Source organism: Gopherus evgoodei, chromosome 6 (genome assembly GCF_007399415.2).
Source record: "Gopherus evgoodei ecotype Sinaloan lineage chromosome 6, rGopEvg1_v1.p, whole genome shotgun sequence".
In the NCBI taxonomy this organism is placed as follows: domain Eukaryota; kingdom Metazoa; phylum Chordata; order Testudines; family Testudinidae; genus Gopherus; species Gopherus evgoodei.
The window spans coordinates 48,374,838-48,395,279 of NC_044327.1; the positions used below are offsets into that span (position 1 = coordinate 48,374,838).

The 20,442-nt window shown below is 37.6% G+C and overlaps 1 protein-coding gene across 10 annotated transcripts in view; it reads left to right on the plus strand.

The window, feature by feature from the left end:
* Positions 1 to 16,241, plus strand: part of ERCC6L2 (ERCC excision repair 6 like 2) — a 108,446-nt gene extending 92,205 nt beyond the window's left edge. For 8 of the 10 annotated variants that reach the window (XM_030565672.1, XM_030565670.1, XM_030565671.1 and 5 more), the window contains 2 exons: positions 5,870 to 6,054; positions 14,837 to 16,241. In XM_030565672.1, the coding sequence (XP_030421532.1) occupies positions 5,870 to 6,054; positions 14,837 to 15,803 (1,152 nt within the window). In that variant the 3' untranslated portion in view covers positions 15,804 to 16,241. Of the gene's footprint in view, positions 1 to 5,869; positions 6,055 to 14,836 lie in introns of those variants that run through there. The other 2 variants (XM_030565676.1, XM_030565675.1) reach the window with 2 other exon arrangements.
* The last annotated feature ends 4,201 nt before the right edge of the window (positions 16,242 to 20,442 follow it).

Here is a 20,442-nt window from a genome sequence, read left to right on the forward strand (position 1 = left end):
TCAATTGCATGTAAATAATTTCTTGCTTTCAGTGCTACACAGGGAACGTTACTTTGCTATGGCACTGGACCTTTCCCCTTATATATTGGTTTGAGAGGAAGGAAGCTGTGAGAAATGTAATAAAAAGAGAGAGTTTCAAATCATTTAGCACGAGTGCAATGAATTTGTTGGAGGACGAATAAGCCTGTGGTCAGTTATTTAGGGGAGGCTTTAACTTCTTGGATGGTAATGTAGTTAAATGCCCTGCAAATACATGTTGCAGCAACCCCAAACTTATTGACCTCATCAGAATAGTGTCAATTTGCCACTCTACTGGTTGCTTTCTTTTTCAAAAATATGTATTAGATTGAGAGCCAAAGACAAAGTAAATACATTTAAGCAGTCTAATTAGAAAATGTGGTAAACTACATGGGGAAACTTTTTACCATGGAAGTATCATATCTCTGAATGATAGTGTATTGATTGACCAGAGTCCTCATGGGTTTCCTCATTCTGTCTTCAGATGTGTTTCAAAATATTTTGCACATCATCATATATTTGGAATTTTTAAGCATATGCATTTTCTTTCAATTAAATTGGGAGAAAATGGTTGAATACATTACTTCATATCCAGGTGTTGTCTGGAATCTTAATCCTGGGGAAAAGAACTCAGGCTGTGTTTGGCAACACATTTGAAAATGTGTAGATTTATATTAACTCTTGCTTCTGGTTTAATGCAATAGAATGCCACTTCACATTTCATTATGCAACACTACGCAAAATTCACATGCACAAGTCAGCAGTACTCTTCCCACTTTTCAGCAAAGATCTAAAAGATTGGGAAGTGAGGATTTTATCACTAAAATTTTGTTACTCTTTCAAAATATCCAGCAGTATATTTACTAGTTTTATTATACAGTAGTATTTTAAAAATCAGAACTAAACTACATGCACAAAATATGACTTGTGATACAGGATTCTGGCTTTTTTACTGTTTTGTTCATTTCTTCACTTGGTCACAGAATTCAGTAATGCATAATGGGTCTCCCATTCACTAATGTGAATTGGTACAGTTTTACTGGTTTTTATAAGCTTTTAATATAGTGTTATAAATTATGCTTTCTTATATAAGAATCTGCTAGCCCATTTAAAAGACTTTTCTCTTGTGGGCTTCCATAAGAATGGCTGTACTGGAACAAACCAATGGTCCATCTAGACCAATATCCTGTCATCTGACAGTGGCCAGTGCCATATGCTTCAGAGGGAGTCAACAGAACAAGGCAATTTATCAAGTGATCCATCCCTTGTCATCCACTCCTAGCTTCTAGCAGTCAGAGGTTTTAGGGACACCCAGAGCATGGAATTGCGTCCCTGACTATCTTAGCTAATAGGAATGTATGTAATTCTTTTTTTAACCCACTTATACTTTTGGACTTCACAACATCCTCTGGCAATAAGTTTCACCGGTTGACTGTGCATTGTATGAAGAAGTACCTCCTCATGTTTGTTTTAAAGCTGCTGCCTATTAATTTCACTGAGTGACCCATGCTTCTTGTGTAATGTGAAATAAATAACCCTTCCCTGTTCACGTTCTCCACACCATTCATGATTTTATAGACCTTTATAATATCCCTCCTTTTTTGTCTCTTTTCCAAGCTGAACAGTCTGTCTTTTTAATCTCTCCTCATATGGAAACTTACATACCCCTAATCATTTTTGTTGCCTTTCTCTGTACTTTTTCAATTCTAATCTCTCTGCTTCTGAGATAAGATCTTGTATGTGGCACTGTATTTTCTGTCTTAGCATCTGTCACTTTCCTAATGGTTCCTAACATTGTTAGGTTTTTTTTGTTGTTTTTTTTTTACTTCTGCACATTGAGCAGTTATCTTCAGAGAACTGTCCACGATGACTCCAAGATCTCATTCTTGAGTGGTGACAGCTAATTTAGACCCTGTCATTTTGTATGTATGATTGGGATGATGTTTTCCATTGTGCGTTATTTTGCATTTATCATATCATTGAATTTCATCTGCCATTTTGTGGCTGATTTTTTGTGAGATCCCTTTGTAATTCTTCTCAGTCAGCTTTGGGCTTAACTGTCTTGAATAATGTATCATCTGCAAACGTTGCCACCCCCTTTTCCAAATGATTTATGACTATGTTGAACTGCACTAGTCCCAGTACAGATCCTTGGGGGATGACACTATTTACCTTTCTCTCCAATGTGGAAACGGACCCTTTATTTCTACCTTCTGTTTCCTATCTTTTAACCAGTTACTGATCCATGAGAGGACCTTCCCTCTTATTATGTAACCTCTTTATCCCATGACTGCTTACTTTGCTTATAAGAGCCTTTGGTGAGGGATCGTGTCAAAGGTTTTCTGAAAGTCCAAGTACTCCATATCATCTTGGTCCACAGGCTTGTTGACCCTCTTAAAGAATTCTAATAGATTTTGTGAGGTGTGATTTCCCTTTACAAAAGCCATGTTGACTCTTCCCCAACATCTTGTATTCATCTAGGTATCTGATTAATTCTTTTTGTTGTTATAGTTTCAACCAATTTCCCTGATACTGAAGTTAGACTTACTGGCCTATAATTGTCAGGCTCACCTCTGGAGCCTTTTTTTAAAATGATCATTGCATTAGCTATCTTCCAGTCAGCTGGTGCCGATGCTGATTTAAGTGATAGATTACATGGCACAGTTAGTAGGGCTGTAATTTCATATTTGAGTTCCTTCGGAACATCTGGTCATGGTGACTTATTACTGTTTAATTTATAAATTTGTTCCAAAATCTCTTCTATTGACCCCTCAATCTGAGACAGTTCCTCAGATATGTGTCTGAAAAAGAATGGTTTAGGTGTGGGAATCTCCTTCTCATCCCCTGCAGTGAAGACAGATGCAACAGATTCATATACCTTCTCCGCAACAGCCTTGTCTTCCTTGAGTGCTCCTTTAGCACCTCCATCATCCAGTGGCTCCACAGACTATTTGTCAGGCTTCCTGCTTTGATGTATTTTTTGAAAAAATTACTTACTTTTTTATTTTGCTACTTGCTCTTCAGATGTTATACTTTGACATCTGACTTGCCAGAGTTAATGCTCCTTTCTATCTTCCTCACTACGATTTGACTTCAAATTTTAAAGTATGTCTTTTTGTCTCTAGCTGCCTTTTACTCTGTTTAGCCATGGCAGCATTTTTTGATCCTCTTACTGATTTTTTTTTAAACTTAAATCTTATTCCAAAGTCAGAGTATTCTATGAAATGCTTGTAAGTGAGCATGGCATTTTACAAACATGATGGTCTCTGTAACAAGGAGTTTGCAATCTTAAGGTCCAATCCTATAAAAGGATATGATTGTATCAAGTCCCATGCAGTTCAATCGGTCTTTGCAAAAATGGTGCCTAATTCAGATGTATACAATATATGAGATAATACAAATGAAAGAGGCCAATGATGTAATGTCAGCATGGAATTTGGTGCAGGAGGGCTTATAACAAATGATGTGGGTTTGAAGGTGGAGCGGAAAGGCCCTTGAGGAACAAGAAAAGGGTAGCTGTTGAAAGGAAGTTGCTGGCATGAAATAGGCTTGAAGCAGAGGGTAAGAGAAGAAGCCAAGCAGCCATGAAGAGAGGGGACTGGAAAGAACATCAGCAATGTGAGAGTGAAAAGGAAGAAATGAGAGTAGGCTTGTTGAGAGTAATACATAGAAATCCAATTCAAAGCACACACAAAACAAGAAAGGAAAGGAGCAGCCAAAATATTCCCGTGAAGTTTTTGGTTATTTTAACAGTAATTATAATCTGAAAAATTGATATTTGAAAGTAAACAACAAATTTTTTTTTTCATATTGTGTCAAATGATTCATGGAATATTTTCATTTACCTACATGTAAAACATATTGCTGCATTTAGGCCTTTATCCCAGCTATAATTGAAGTCAATGGTCTTTGGATAAGGCCCTGAGAGAGTTTGAAGATTTCTTAAGAGAAGCTACGCTATAACCCTCTATTCTTGCCTAAAAGTTCGTGTTTGTCATTTTTGAAAAGTGTTATTTGGGCTTAGACTTGGATTGGAATTTGATAAAATTATGAACATTTTCACAAATTCAAATAATGCCTGTAGTTCTATATCAACATAAGTTGGTGGTGGGTCCATTTTACCAGTTGGCTTTTGTCCAGAAGACTGAATTAAGACATTCAAAGGTAATTCATAGTTGCTTTAGGCTTCCACTAGCATTAGCGCTTGGGAAATGGTGTTTACAGTAATTTTTTCTACCTCCAGGCAGAAACCATGACCAGTTAATTTGGGAAGGATACGAGTTTCACAGACTTTTGTAAACATAATTAAAAGTTTTTGTCCTTTTAGAATTACAGATGCATTTGTGAGAGTTTATTTACAGTAAGCAGTATGTTTTTACAGTAATTCTGGTTCTTTGCAAAGACTAGCAAGTTTATGACTTTTAGTGTGTTTACAAGATTTGGCTTTTTCCCAAAGAGAGAGATTTTTAATCTTCTGTGTTTGAACAGATGTGTAAACCAAAGCTTTGCTGCCTCATCTATTCCATGTTCTCTAATGAAAGGAAATAAATGGATGAAAAATTAGAGAGTTATAAAGTACTTTTAAGGAAGACATTGACATGACTAGACTAGTACTGTACACCGGTTATGTTTGTTTGCTTTAATTAAATTATATAATTTTAATATAACTCCTGATTCGCTGAGGAAGAAAGATGAATACTAGACATTTTCTGAAAGCATTCTTTCTACTGCAAATATTTTGCATTTAAATATCTGACCCATCAAAATAAATTATTTTGAAGCCAACTTTTAGGCTTTCTCTTAAAATGTATTACACATTTTAAATTAAAATTCTATATCCATTTGTATTCAAACAATAATTATACAATATGTAAATATTTAAAAATATACACAGTAATATTTTTAAAATATTTAGAATATATGAGGTGTTATTTATAGCTTGACTGTTTGCTGAGTAATATCATTATAAAATTCCTTTGGAGAACTGAAGACTTCGTTTTTTTTAACTTAGTTAGAGCCTTGACTTCAGTTTTGGTAGTCTATGTAAGAGTTCACTGCAGCATTGATGATTGGAGTTGTGCACTTACCTTGCCAAAGTAAAAGTTTAAATCTTTGGTCTCTTAATTTGTTTGTTTTCATTGTCAGAGCCTCCCCATCCATGCAAGTTGGGTCTGTATTTTGCCAGAGTAATGTAATGAGAACAGATGTGAGGTCCTAGGGTCTGAGAACATTGCAAACAGTCCCATGGAAGTTAGGAAATGGGCATGCATCAAATAAAAATTGATTGAGGAAAATATCATAGATAGAAAATCAAACTTGGATATTAAGTAACTGAAAATTCTGCACAGGGCAAGTATACATGTAACAAAACCATTAATAAACAGAAACTAAATGGAAATTTAGATGGCCCATGTAATCTTGCTAAATGAAGCAAGGAAGAAATGAGAATGTATTTGAGTCACTGCAATAATTTTAATATGTGAATAGGTTGTTTGTATTATGATGCAGGTTCCAACTAAGATTGGAGCCCCGTTTTGCCAGGCATTGTACTAGCATTTAGTGAAAGATTCAATGTAGTTATCCTCACTACACCCTTGTGAGGTAGGGAGGTGCTATTATCCCAGTTTTACGGGTGGTGAACTGAGACACGGTGACTTGCTCAAAGTCACACAGGAAGTTTGTGACATGTCAGGGAATTGATGTTGGATCTCCTGAGTCCCAGGCTAGCAGACTAACTGCTGCACCATGGCTAATTGTGAAATTAGAGTGATCAGAACAGAATTACTACATATTGAAAAAAAGCCCTGTGAAATATGGACAAATAATGTTTTCTATTTCTCTTTTTGTTAAGAGAGAGACGAAAACCCAAGAAGCCATATCAGCAAAAGATAACATTAAGAGAGAACAGCAAATAAGTGACAACAGTAAGCAGTCTCACCTTTGTATTGTACATCCTGCAATTCAGAAGAAAAAAAAGGTACACACAATAGGTGCAACCACCTTCTTGATTGGAGAGACCCCCAAAAGCATTCGCAGGTGAGACTCGTAAGGTGGGAGGATGAGGAAGAAGTAGAGATTACAGAGAACTTTACTTTAGGAAGTTGTGTAATTTTTTTGTTTTATCAAGTAAACTTGTCAGACAGGTGGGCAAAAGGCAGGGCTGGGTTATTGGTGATTTCTGTGACAAGAGCAGAAGTAATTGGAAACTTTGCCTTTATACTGTAGCTTATACAGCACAACACTTTTGCCATACTTGCTGAATTAAAATATAGACGTGAATTACATAAAACAGCACACATGATGTTTTTGTGTTTCAGTTAATTTTGTGGAAGTTGGCAATTTTGATAAATTTCAAATTGAGGTAGTTTGAAGACCTCCAACTGGATTTATAGGGCCAAAATAATTCCAGTGTAACTTGTGTAAAGTCAATAGCTTTACATCAGGAAAGAATTTTGGTCCATTTTGCATTGGTTTAGAGCAGTGGTTCTCAATCTGAAGCCAGCAGGCTGCTTGTGGCCCAATCAGCACACAGTTGCAGCCCATGTGACATCCTCAGGGCCATACAGATATTACATATATTATGTGGATGTGGCCCACGTAACATATAGTGAGCAGCATATGCGGCCTACCGTGGTAAATAGGTTGAGAACCACAGTTTAGACACATTGCAGTATGTGCAATTAGAATCTTGTTTTTTATGGGTCCAATTGTGCAGTTGTTACAATTCTCAGCAATTTAAATGGGAGTTTTGCCTGATTAAGGACTACAGATGTGGCCCCTCAAGTCATGTGGCGATACACAACTGTATTATTTTCCTTAATCTGAAAAAAGCAGATCAATACCCTCCTACCTTCCTCACAAGGGTGTTAAGATTCAGTGAATATTCTCAGATAAAAACTATTAATGTGGAGTTGAGAATGAAAGTGCTTATTAGTAAATTTAACATTTTAAAAATTCCTGCATTTAATTAATCTCAAAACAAACATTATAAACCCATGAAATTAAGAGTTAAGGTTAGATTTAAAAGAAATCCAAACATTGTTAAAGAATGGGAAAGCAATATCTATGCAATTAAGATTGATACATATTTTGTGCCTGGTGTCTCAGATTAGAAGAAACTGACTTTTAAAATGTATTTGATTTTTTTTTCATATTTTTAATGCTGTCACTACTAGATAGAGTTAAGATTGTTTGGGTACTTCTACTCATTTAGATTCTCTGAACTTTTTAACTCAGACTAAGTGCTTCAAGAGGATGCGATATATTCTTCTTAAGTTACAAAAAAGTTAAATCCCTGCGTAAAGTGTGAAGCTCATCTTTTCCTTAACTATGGAAACACTCCTAGTGCATCCAGAATTTGTGAAGTAGTTTGAAATCTTAGACAGTAGGTTTTATACAAGTTGTTTACTTAAAAAACACACAGTTTGTCTCTGCTTTTAAATCGACAAAGAGGGTAGTAACTTGTTGACATGTGAAAAGTTGGTCTTTACTAGCAAAAATTGTATTGAAATGATTGTTTTAGCAGTCCTTTAACTTTGAAAAGCCTGAATTACACTTATTCCAAAATAGAAATGAAATGTTTAAAGATTTTACTTATTACAGTGCCCTAGCTAGGACTATAACTCTTTAAATAAGTAAACACTTATTTTTTAAAAATTCATTATGGAACAAACAGTCGTGTTGACAAGAGATTGAAGTTCTAATTTTTGGAAAATGCAGTGTTACCTATTTTAGGGAAGTGAATATTTAAAACCATTCAAAAATGTGCAAAGTGTTGTGATTTGCTGTCTGTCAGGTGTAGTTGATGACTTGTCTGTGAAAATGTACTTAAGGAAAAATTAATTCCGTTTTTTTAATCAGATACAGGAAGTTCTTTTTAAATTTTTTATTTAAATCTGAATAGTGTTTATTTTACAAATGGAATTTTGGCAAGTGATGAATCTATAATGTGTTTAACAGCAGGTGCCAGTGTGTGGGAGGGAAGGAAGGTGTAGTCTTCTCCTTGAGGGGGTTAGGCTTTGAAAGATTTCTCTTTTCCTGCTAATTTGAGAATGTACCCAGATAGTAGTCTATTTCGCTGCCAATCAGGATGTATAAAATAAATGACTTGCTGAAAATCAGAATTTTGGACTCTTAAACAAATCTGATATTCCAATTCTTGTTGCAACTTAAATGGGAGTTTACAGCCATCAGTCTTGAGGCTGAGCTCAGATGGAACCACCCACAAACCATTTCAACATGTTGAATCAACATGTCATGCATTACATATCTCTGCAGATGTCATCCTAGCAGGATTCATGGTATGTGCACTGTACAGTACTGCAGCTTATTTTATTAAATTGTATACAATGATATTTTATAGCGTGGATTGAAGACTCGCTACTGGTATTATCCAGATTTACTCTCTTTCACCTGAGGGATTGTACAGGGACTAAAAAGTTTGGTTTTTTGTTTTTTTTAAAACACAGATTCAAGTTTTCAAAACAGGATATTTTTGTTTACTGCTTCTTCTCCATCCTCTCATATCTTGCTCCCCCGCAAACCCCCAGTTTGGAAAAAGACTCATTCTTGTTCATTCTGTCTCTCTCTTCCCCTCCCCTTCCATCCCCCACTCCACTCCACCCTGTCCCTCCTCACTATTTAATACTAATTAGCAACATTTAAATTATAATAGTGCAGAGAAAGAGGAACATTGTAGCAGATGGCAAGAACTGCAGAGGAGAAAGTTCTCATAGTAACAATGGTCAAAGAGCATTCAGGAATCGAAAGGAATAGGCCACTGCTAACTAAGCAAGACGCTGAGAGAGAGATTTAATGAAATCAACTGAAGCAAGTGCATTTTAGAAACAAGAAGGTCAATATCAGATTGGATACTGAAATAAGTTGGGAACCAGTAAAATTGTTTGAGGATGTACTTGTAATCAAACTGCTTTCTCCATGGAAGAAGAGATGCAGCATCCTTCTGTAAACGTTGGAGTCTGGATAGCTGCTACTGGGAGAGGCCCATGGCATATACCTAATGATATTAAAACAGAGATGCTGTTGTAGATGTTCAAAATATGTTAACTTCTGAATTCTGTTTTTAACAGAAACAGACTGGTTCACTGTCCACACTGAATAGTAGATTATCTACATAGTGGTTAAAACAAAACAAAAACACCCTGCTGACCTGAAATTGGAAGCTTGTTCTGAATTATTTAAAGGTCTTTCCCAATAATTTGAAAATGAGCCTACGTGGATTAACATTTTTAAAATATATTTGATAAATGTAATAGTGAATTTTTAAATACACCCTACCCATGGGATTCTTTGCAGTTATATGCAAAATGTGCAGTGTATGTAACTCTTAAGAATATTTTAATGCAGACTTTTTTTCACTAAATCTCTTCGTATTAGTTTTGTACTTCTAAAAATTGATTGTTTTTATGGATGTGAGAGGGGAGAGGAAAAAGTGGAGCAGCTGAATATTTGGATAAACTATTTAGATTGGGAAAGCTCTATCTTTTTTTAGAGAGTTAAAGTGAAGTGTCAGAGAGTATCACTTATATAGTCTCGTTTGATAGTGATACTACATCTTCAGATATTTAAAAGCCTTGAAAATGGATTTAGAAATGATTTAGTAAGCAAAACAGCCTTATTTCATGTAAAATTAGAGCCAGGACCTCTTATGGCTTGTTAGTTCCTGTGTTTTAACCTTCCATTTAGAATGGTGCCAATATCTGTGGACAGAAATCTGAGAATATGAAATTTTGCAGCCAGATATTCAACCAAAGCTGAGAATGGCTGGAAATAATCTTAGGGAAAACAGTAGCTGGTTGCAAACAGACTTTTGTGTGAGATGCTGCAGCTACATGCTGGATACTCTCAAGCTTTTATTGAAAAGAGGCCCAAACTGTGGGGATGGGGAAGGGAAAACAGGAGTGTTGGCTGCATTTAGTACTCAGCTAGGAGAAAAGATGACCTCTTTACAAACCTGCTGCATTTTATAGAAAGTGTCTAGTCTAAAAGAACCAACAGCAATATATTTGAGACTCAAGGTCTAGTCTGGTACAATCATATTCTTGAAGATGGTTTTCAGTTTTAAATGTCGGGAACTTTCAACTTTCTAAAGGTATACACCAAAGTGACTGACTTGCCAATGAGTTAGATATAGGTAATGCAGTGGACATATGCTCATTTATGACTCCCTCACAATCTAGGCCATAAGAAGTCAGGGTTAAGTGCTATCTTTCTTTTAAAATGGCCCACAGGACCCCTGACTTCAACATGAATAGCCATCAAAGACAGGGCAAAGGGAGCTTAATATGTATTCTGAAGGATGGCGATCTTGATAGTTCTGCACTTTGCTAGAAGCATGCTCTGACCAGCTGACGGATGGGGAGGGGGAGAGAAGAGAGGGCAATTGCCCAGGGGCCCGGGTGGTTTAAAAGGCCCTGGGGCCCCCAGGCACCGCCCTGCCAGCGCAAAAAAGCTAAGGCAGGCTTCCTGCCCGCCCTTGCTCCGCACTGCTCCTGGAAGTGGCCAGTGGCACGTCCATGCAGCGCCTTGGGAGGAGGGTCTCCGTGCACTGTCCCCGGCCTGAGAGCTGACTCCACAGCTCCCATTGGCCGGGAACTGCAGCCAATGGGAGCTGTGGGGGCGGTGCTTGCAGGCAGCTGCACACGGAGACCTCCTGGGCTTCCTGCCTAGGAACCGCTGCTAGAGAGGTGTGCCGGCCGCTTTCAGGAGCTACCCAAGGTAAGCACTGACCCCTTGACTCCTTCATGCACCCCTGCCCCAGCCTAGAGCCTGCACCCCACACCCCCTTCTGCACCCAAACTACTTCCCAGAGCCTGCACTCCCTCCCTCACCTAAACTCCTTCCCAGAGCCTGCACTCTGCACCCCCTCCCTCACCCACACTCCCTCCCAGAGCCCAAACCCTCAAACCCTCCCCCCCACCACCACTACACACAAACTCACCCAATCCTACTGGGCGGGCATGTGGAAGCCCTGGCCATGCCAGAAGAATGCAACAGCAGCACAGCCTGCAGATTGCTGGGCACCAGCCAGCACAGGTGCAGCACTGCCTAAATGTCAGATGGACCGTATCCATGCATGCGGGTGCGGCTTGTGCATGGGTGAGGGCCCATTGACTGTTCTGCTCTGCAGCCTGGAATTGCCGTCAGCAGGCCTGACCACACTGCAGCTACAGTATTAAGTATGCTAGTTTAAGGTTTAACCCTCCCTTTTCTGAGCCTCATTTTAGAAAATGAAGATGAGGAAGATTTAATGGCATGGAGAATCTTAGGAAGTCCCCAAGGCAAAATAGTTTAGGTGGGGGCAGGGGCGGGGGGGAAGAAGGAATGTTTTTCAGGAGGAAAAAAAAGGTTGAGTCCCATGGGCTTTAAAGTACATTGGAAGAGTGGATATCAGAATTTAAAGCTGAATTGACTAAAATATGGCTATATTAGTGAATAAAAATATTCAAGATGTCTGATGCTTTGGATTTCTAAATTATACTTAGGGGACTGAATGGATAGGGGATTGGAAGTAGAATAATGGAGTTTTTCACCTCATCCTTTTGCTTCAAGTTCAGTGCAGAGCGGTATTGACAGAAAGTTACTTTCTATTATACTATCTACACAAAATGAACTAATGATCTCCTTGCAGTGCTAAAAAAGACAAGTATTCATGTCCCAGAAATACTCTGATTGGCACCCTTGTGGGCAGTCTCAGTGGATAGGTCGAAGATTGAATGGTGGGTATGGGTACTGTACTATTTGTCATTCGTAAAGATGGTCCCTCCAGTTTAAGGTTGATACACATTGTTTGAGCAGCCTGTGGAAAGCACACAATGTTGCTGTCTGTGGAAAATATTACGTGTTCAACCAGGCTAAGTATAAACCTTAGAAAGTACATGTAAACACCTCTATACTTTGTGTGTATGCTACCAGTCAAACCATTTTCACTATTCCTACCTCAAGCCTGAGCTGTCTATTGTCTAACAATAGAGGGATAGAAGGAAGAAAATGAGTATGACATCAATTATGCCTGAGAATTTTTCATAGGCATCAGCAAACAAGATTACTAGATAAGCCTAGAAAAATCCTTGTTGCTACTTTGCACTATAGTACATCGGGAGAACTATTTTATCAGTAAGTGTTTCTTACCTCAGAATCCCTACTGTAGTTTTAGCAATAAAATAAAAAAGCATGTAAGAACAATAAGTCATGGCAGATATAACTTTCTAGATAGAATACACCCAGCTTTTTGTTGTGCCTCACAAATTATGTAAAGCATGTCAGTACCTGCTCGCCTGAAGTTTTCTGTTGAATTCATAACATCTTTTAACTTTACTGCAGGATATTTAGCTTAAAATATTTTATATGTAGCTTGCCTTCCAAAATAGCTTGTTGTCTTGAAAAGTGTTATATTTTTTAATTAATGTTCCTGTTGCACACAACTTGGTCATCAGCAGCCGCTTAGATTGCAGAAGAGATTGAATCCCATGGTTTTCCTTATGGTTTCTGTAAATACAAGATTTTAAAGTTTCTGTATTCCTCCACTGTCTAAGGTGGTAAAAACTATTGGAAAGTATAAAGTGTTGATGAGAATAGGAAGTTCCTTACCAAACAAAAAGTACTTTTTTTTTTCTTTTTTCTACAAGACATTAATAGCCAAGTTGTTACTGTAGCCAGGTAAGCTCAGAGTTCAGCAGTCCATAAATACTAGATTAATTCTTTGCAATGTGTTCATTATTACCATGATTTAGGATTTCCATGGCCTTTGATACTTATGGGTTCATATAAGTCAAATTGTTTAAAGTATTGTATCCAAAACAAACAGGCTGGCCTTAAAGGTTCACAATGTTCTAAGATAACTTAATTTTTAAAAAAGATTTTGTTTATAACATCAATTTTTATGTCTGAAAATTCAGTATAAAGATTTAGTCTTATTCTCAAAACATACTTTTAATAGCATGGATGTTTTTTGTTCTAATTTGGTAAGATCTTTCACCCAAGCTCCCCTCCATCAGATCAGATAGCATTTCAGTATGAATTACTGAGTGCACAAATGGGTTTATCTCTTTCTATTGTTCTTTAAATGAGTAAAAATAAATATCCACTTTAGGATACTTTTCACTTTTAGAGCTCTGTTAATGAATTGCCCAGACATTGGACTTAGTGTTTTGTTTTTAGAACTATATGTATGTCTCCTACCTTATCACCATACAGTATATTTTATCAAATTATAATCTAGTTTAGTTCTCTCTTTTTCCCTCTCATGAGGGGAGGAATTTAAGGTAGATATCAAACCATAAGCTATTTATACCTTTACCAGTATGCAGCAAAATTTTATACCACTTCCTCTCCCAAATTGACTGTGAATGTTAAAATCCAAGCATTGCAAGGAACTCATTGCTAAACGAACATTTCAATAATTTCTGGGTAGCCCAATGATTCTCCATGAGCTGCAGCCCAATATTTTAAGAGTTGTGAGAAGTTACTAATGGGCCTCTGTATCTGAGTTTGCTCTCTGTTCCCAGAGCTGAACTCTCTCAGAAGCCTGCAAAAATGGATGCTTACCATCTGCACCCAAAGGAGTTGAGCTAATTTCAAGCTTTAGTTCCAAGGATCATATCTATAGAAAATGTATTGCATGTGTCCAGTTAAGTCAGAGACCTTTTTAATATTCGAGATTTTAAGTTACTCTCTGTTCTGGAATTGGGCGGAAGACCGTAGCACTTGATATCTGAGCCAGTGGCCGTGTGGTATTAGAACTCTCATCTGTACATGTTAAGAGCCTGCCAGGAACATTTTACTCCCAAGTTTAATGTGACACGTGGTGGTATGCCATAAATTATGCCTTCAGCTTTTCAAGTGAGATTATTTTTTTAAATGATTTTGATTCACTGGGTGTTAGGCACTTTTGAAAATCCCACTAGGTGCCTTTTTGAATCTTCAGTGTCTAAATACCTTTAAAAAACTGGCCCTTACGTGCCTAAAAGTAAGTCTATGCTACAAGCACTACAGTGACGTAGCTGCAGCAGTGTGGTGTGGACACTTGCTACAGTGGCAGAAGGAGTTTTTCCAGCTGTGTAATAAATTCACCCCCTTGAGAGGCAGTAGCTAGGTTGACAGAAGGATTCTTCTGGCGACCTCATGATGTGTACACTGGGTCTTAGGCTGGCTTAACAACATCTCTCAAGGGTGTGCATTTTTCATACCCCTGAATTATTTAGTTAGGTCTACCTACATTTTAGATATAGGACCGGGCCTCAGTCCCATTGCCTTTCAATAAAGTTTAGGCTCCTGAGTGCCTAAGTCACTTTTGAAAATTGGACTGCTAAGGGCTTGTCTGCACGTGGGGGAAATGTTCTCTCCAGCGTTGTGATTTCTAAAGTGCCCTAATGTATTGTGCATTAAGTGGTCCCTGTAGACCCTGTAGCGTGCTGGTGCATGCTAAAGTTTCTATAGTGCAGTTTCACCTAGAGCTGTTTCAAACAGTGCTGAGTTAAGGCACACCAGCAGGGTCTACAGGGACCTATTAATCAGCAACACGTTAGTGCACTTTGGAAGAGCTTATTACCCCACCATGATGTAGACAAGACCTGTGTCACTTTGGCAGCTTTGAATATTTTGCTCTTGATCTTTTCCTTGCAATTGAAATCAGAACTAGTACTGTTACCAATAAGGGTATGACTTTCAGTTCTCTTCTAGGTTTGTGTTATATAAGCCAATTAAACTGAATGAATTGATTGTATCTTTATTTTATACTCTGTGCCTTTTTAAAAAAATTTAAGACAAGATAATTGTTTTTCTTTATTGTTGGCTATAGGAAACAGTTTGAAGAAATGGTATCCCACTTTAACATGGCTTCAGTTGAAGAACTTGCAGAATATATTGCAAAAGCCACTTCAGAAGCACGACAGAAAATGTTGAGAGATTTTTATGCTGGAAAGTATCCAGAATTAGAGGACCTATTTCCAGTCAAAGTTCCAGTACATGTTTCAGGTGGGTGTGAGGAAGAAGGGGTGTATACAAGTCGTTGTAGAAAGAGAAGAGTCATGATAAAATGTGGTCAATCAAGGTCTGGTCCTTCAGCTAAAGATCCTCTCTTCATGACTGCAGAAATATGTAGCCAAAAAAGACACAAAGGAGAAGCAAAACAGTTTCACAATGATTTCTGCATACAAGATGCTGTGTGCCTTAATTCAAAAGATAAACAATTGTCCACTGTCAATACCCAAAATAGCATCAGTGGGAGAAACAGTCAACCATTCAAAGATTTTATGGCAACTGACTCAATAAGCAGTAAATCAGAAATAATTGAAGTGTGCTCTGTAAATATCACTAAAGGACAGCAGGACTCAGAGGGGACAGAATCTCCAAGAAAAAGATCCCTGTCTCGGTCAGAAAAGAGAGAGAGAGAAACTCAGACTTACAAGAAAAACTCTTTTGTAGACTTACTAGGAGACACCTCTGTTCTCAATGACCTCTTCAAAAGTAATGGAAACAGGCCTACAGAGCTGCCAAGAAGATCTCTTTCAGGGCCTGCAGAAAAAGCAAAAGAACGACCAAAAGACTTCTGGGATGTGCTGAATGAGCAGAATGATGAGAGTCTCAGAAAGCTCACAGACGTGGCAGTCATAGAGGAGCTGTGTGAAAGAGCACCGCCTGTTGCTTTGACAAAAAAGAGAGAAGTTCATGAAAGTTCTCTTTGGAAACAAAATGATGATTTTTTGTGGAAAAAATATAATCTAAGTGATTCAGATGAGTCTTCATCTGGCGCACACACCTTTTGATGTCTAGATATGAAAGACTGATCTTAAAGATCAGGTAATAAATTTATCAGTTGCACAAATACAGCTTAGGAAAATTTACTGGTGTTAGTAGTATACATTATGGGACAGCATTCCATTATATCTTATTGTGACCATTGGCCTTGGGGCATACTGTAAGATATTCTAACCTACGTTTCTGTATAGTGGTGACGTAAATGTAGGATCTTAGTGTAATTTAAACCCTGGCCTTGTTTGTAATCATAAGGGGGCCCATATTTGTTGTGACTTCAGTGGACTCATACTAGGGATTCTGCTGTGATCATAGAGGCATAAAACCAAATAAGATATGTGTTACTTCAATAGTACAACACTGCAGGGTATGACTTACTGTCATAAACAGATAAGTAAGAGTTAATAGAACAGAAGTACTTCATATCTCTTTTTCCTGTAAAGGGTTAACAAGATCAGTGAGCCTGGCTGTCAGCTGACCAGAGGACCAATCAGGGGACAGGATACTTTCAAATCTTGAGGGAGGGAAGTTTTTGTGTGTGCTGTTAGATTTTGGTGGTTGTTCTCTCTGGGTTCTGAGAGGGGCCAGACGTGCAACCAGGTTTCTCTCCAATCTGCCTGATACAGGTTCTTATAAGTTCAGAATAGTGAGTACTAGGTAGATAAGGTGAGTTAAGCTTATGTTTGTTTTCTTTATTTGCAAATGTGTATTTGGCTGGGAGGAGTTCAAATGTGTATTTGGCTGGAAGGAGTTCAAATTTGCATTTTGCTGAAAGGATTTTAATTTGTACTTGTATACTTAGGCTGGGAGGGGAGGGTATTCCCAGTGTCTATAGCTGAAAGACCCTGTAACATATTCCATCTTAAATTTACAAAGATAATTTTTACTGTTTTTCTTTCTTTAATTAAAAGCTTTTCTTGTTTAAGAACCTGATTGTTTTTTTATTCTGGTGAGACCCCAGGGGACTGGGTCTGGATCCACCAGGGAATTGGTGGGGAGAAAAGGAGGGAAGAGGGAGAGAGAGGTTAATTTTCTCTCTGTGTTAGGATTACTTCCTCTCTCAGGGAGAGTCTGGGAGGGGGAGAGAGAAGGAGAGGGGAAGGTGAATTTTCCTCTCTGTTTTAAGATTCAAGGAGTTTGAATCACAGTAATCTTCCAGGGTAACCCAGGGAGGGGAAGCCTGGGAGAGGCAACGGTGAGGGAAAGGGTTTACTTTCCTTGTGTTAAGATCCAGAGGGACTGGGTCTTGGGGGTCCCTGGGCAAGGTTTTGGGGGGACCAGAGTGTACCAGGCACTGGAATTCCTGGTTGGTGGCAATGCTACAAGTACTAAGCTGGTAATTGAGCTTAGAGGAATTCATGCTGGTACCCCATCTTTTGGACGCTAAGGTTCAAATTGGGGGTTTATACCATGACACTTACGGTTTACTAATCCATGTCTTTAAGTCAAATGCTGTCTTCACAGCTACTGCAATCCATGATTATAGGTACACATTAGCTCTGTCACATCCTACTGTGATTTAACTCATGCTAATTTTAAATTACACCTTTTTTAATCACTTAAGTTGTTTTCTTTTGGATTCAGATGTGCCTAAAGTTAAATGTAGCTCTGGGTATTTTTCCGTCTTGTTGAAATATGGGAGGCTCAGGCTGTCACTTCACCAGCAGTCCCTCTAATGCTGCGTGGGTGGATCCCAGCAATCTCCAATAAGACTGCTATTAAACAAAGTTGTTTTTAATCGGAGAATATGTATCTTTTTAATCAGAGCTTCACATATATGTATTAAATTATAATTAGAGAATTTTTGAGGACTGAATAACTCATAATGGAATTTGGAGCCTTTCACTCTTGCATGTCATTTATTGAAACTAGTCACTCACCTGTGCAAAATAAGTTGGAGGCCTTGCTTATGATTCCTCATATTTCTCTAATGGGCAAGTACCCATATCACACAAATTTTCTTCATCACCATGGTCTCCAGGTAGTTAAGATAGTCAGCTAATATCACAGGCAGGGATGCTTCTTTTTTTTTATTCACTCAAGTCTTTTTCAGCCCATTTCATAATGAAGTTCAAGACAAATCCAGTTATTTTCAATATCCCAGGTTTAGTGTTGTCTCTTAGTTTATTCTAACATTTGAGTGTCTAATATGAAAATAAATTGACAGAAAAATAACTTAGATCAAATGTGAGTATTTTATAATGTGGGGGGTGGGGGGAAGATAGTTCTTTCCATCCAGAAAATAATTTGGTTTACATTTTTGTAAGAATTGTGCTCTGAAAAGAATAAGTGTTTTATATACAATACTAAGTTGTACACATTTATAACATGTATAACATGAATAAGATATTTAGAAAAGGGGACATGCAATTATATGTGCAGCTGGCTTGTTAGAGGTGTACTTTGTTACTTGCATGTGCAGTTACTGTGATTGCACTCGTAATGAGTGTATGCGTATTGCAGCATGTGCAATTGCCTGTACCTGTTTATAAAAATGTGGCCCTAAAAACTGATATCAATATTCACACTTAAAACACAGTTGTGTTTACTTTTACTGTAGAACTTACATTTCTGTTGAAGTAGTTCGGTTATTGAAATGAAGTCACTGCCTATAGTACAATAGCTTGATCCAAAATGGCTGTTAACAAAGCTGTTTAATTGCACTCAAGCCTAAATAAGTGAGCTGGATAATTACCTAGTCTAGAGGCTCCTGGAAAGAATTATGGTATTGTAGTAGAGACACCGGAGTGGGATTCAGATGTGATTTCTGTTTTCATGTCTGCCACACATTCTGTGACAACTTGAGCAAGTCACTGAATCTCTGCACTTCACTTTTCACATCTCTAAAACAGAGATCTACCTGTGTAATAAATTGTGTTACGTGGGCATGCAGGTCTTTGTTTCCTCACTCAACCACCTCATGTGGATAAGAATTACAAAAGCTTACTAAGTCCGTCACACGGGTCAGTAATATGGATCGGAGTCGCTGTTGTTACACCTTCTCTTATTTTGAAAATCTAATGCTAATAAAACATGATACCAACTAGAAAAAAACCTATCAACTAATACAACCAATTATAAGAAAAACAAAACAATGTCTTGTATGGAGATCAAGGTAGATGACAAAAGTTGGAATTATTTTGCCTTTTAGTGGTATCTATTGGGGCTGTCAAGCAATTAAATAAATGGTATTCTAGTATTGTTTAACACTGTGATCAAGCACAGTTCATTTTTTAAATTGTGCGATTCATTTTTTAAAGTATTTTGGATGTTTTCTACATTTTCAAATATATTGATTTCAATTACAACACAGAATACAAAATGTACGGTGCTCACTTTATTATTTATTACAAATATTTGCACTGTAAAAATGATAAACAAAAGAAATAGTATTTTTCAATTCACCTCATACAGATACTGTAGTGTGATCTCTTTATCATGAAAGTTGAACTTACAAATATAGAATTATGTACCAAAAAACCCTGCATTCAAAAATAAAACAATGTAAATCTTTAAAGCCAACTAGTTCAATCAGTCCTATTTCTTGTTCAGCCTGTCACTCAGACAAACAAGTTTGTTTACATTTGCAGAAGAAAATGCTGCTTGCTTCTTGTTTACAGCGTCATCTGAAAGTGAAAACAAGCATTTGCATGGCACTGTTGTGCATGGGGTTGCAAGATATTTACATGCCAGATGCACTAAAGATTCATATGTCCCTTCATACTTCAACCACCATTTCAGGGGACGTGCGTCCATGCTGGTGACAGGTTCTGCTTGATAACCATCTAAAGCAGTGTAGACCGACGCATGTTCGTTTTCATCATCATGAGTTAGATGCCAGCAGCAGAAAGTTGATTTACTTTTTGGTGGTTTGGGTTCTGTAGTTTTCGCATCAGAGTGTTGCTCTTTTAAGACTTCTGAAAGCATGCTCCACACCTCATTCCCCTCAAATTTTGGAAGGCACTTTAGATTCTTAAATCTTGAGTTGAGTGCTGTAGCTATCATTAGAAGTTTCACATTGTTATCTTCTTTGCATTTTGTCAAATTTGCAGTGGAAGTGTTCTTAAAATAAACAGCATGTGCTGGGTCATCATCTGAGACTGCTATAGCATGAAATATATGGCCAGAATGCGAATGAAACAGCAGGAGACATACAAGTCTCTCCCAAGGAGTTCAGTCACAAATTTGATTAACACATTATTTTTTTAACAAGCGTCATCAGCATAGCAGCATGTCCTCTGGAACGATGGCTAAAGCATGAAGAGCTGTATGAATCTTTAGCGCATCTGGCACATAAATATCTTGCAACATCAAGTACAACAGTGCCATGTGAATGCCTGTTCTCACTTTCAGGTGACATTGTAATGAAGAAGTGGGAAGCATTATCTCCAGTAAAAGTAAACAAACTTATTTCTCTTAGCGATTGGCTGAACAAGAAATAATAGACTGAGTGGACTTGTAGGCTCTAAAGTTTTACATTGTTTTGTTTTTGAGTGCAGTTACTTCATAAAAAGCCTACATTTATAAGTTCTGCTTTCATGATAGAGATTGCACTTCAGTACTTGTATGAAGTGAGTTGAAAAATACTATTTCTTTTGTTTATCATTTTTATGGTGCAAGTATTTGTAAAAAAAATAATGTGAGCACTGT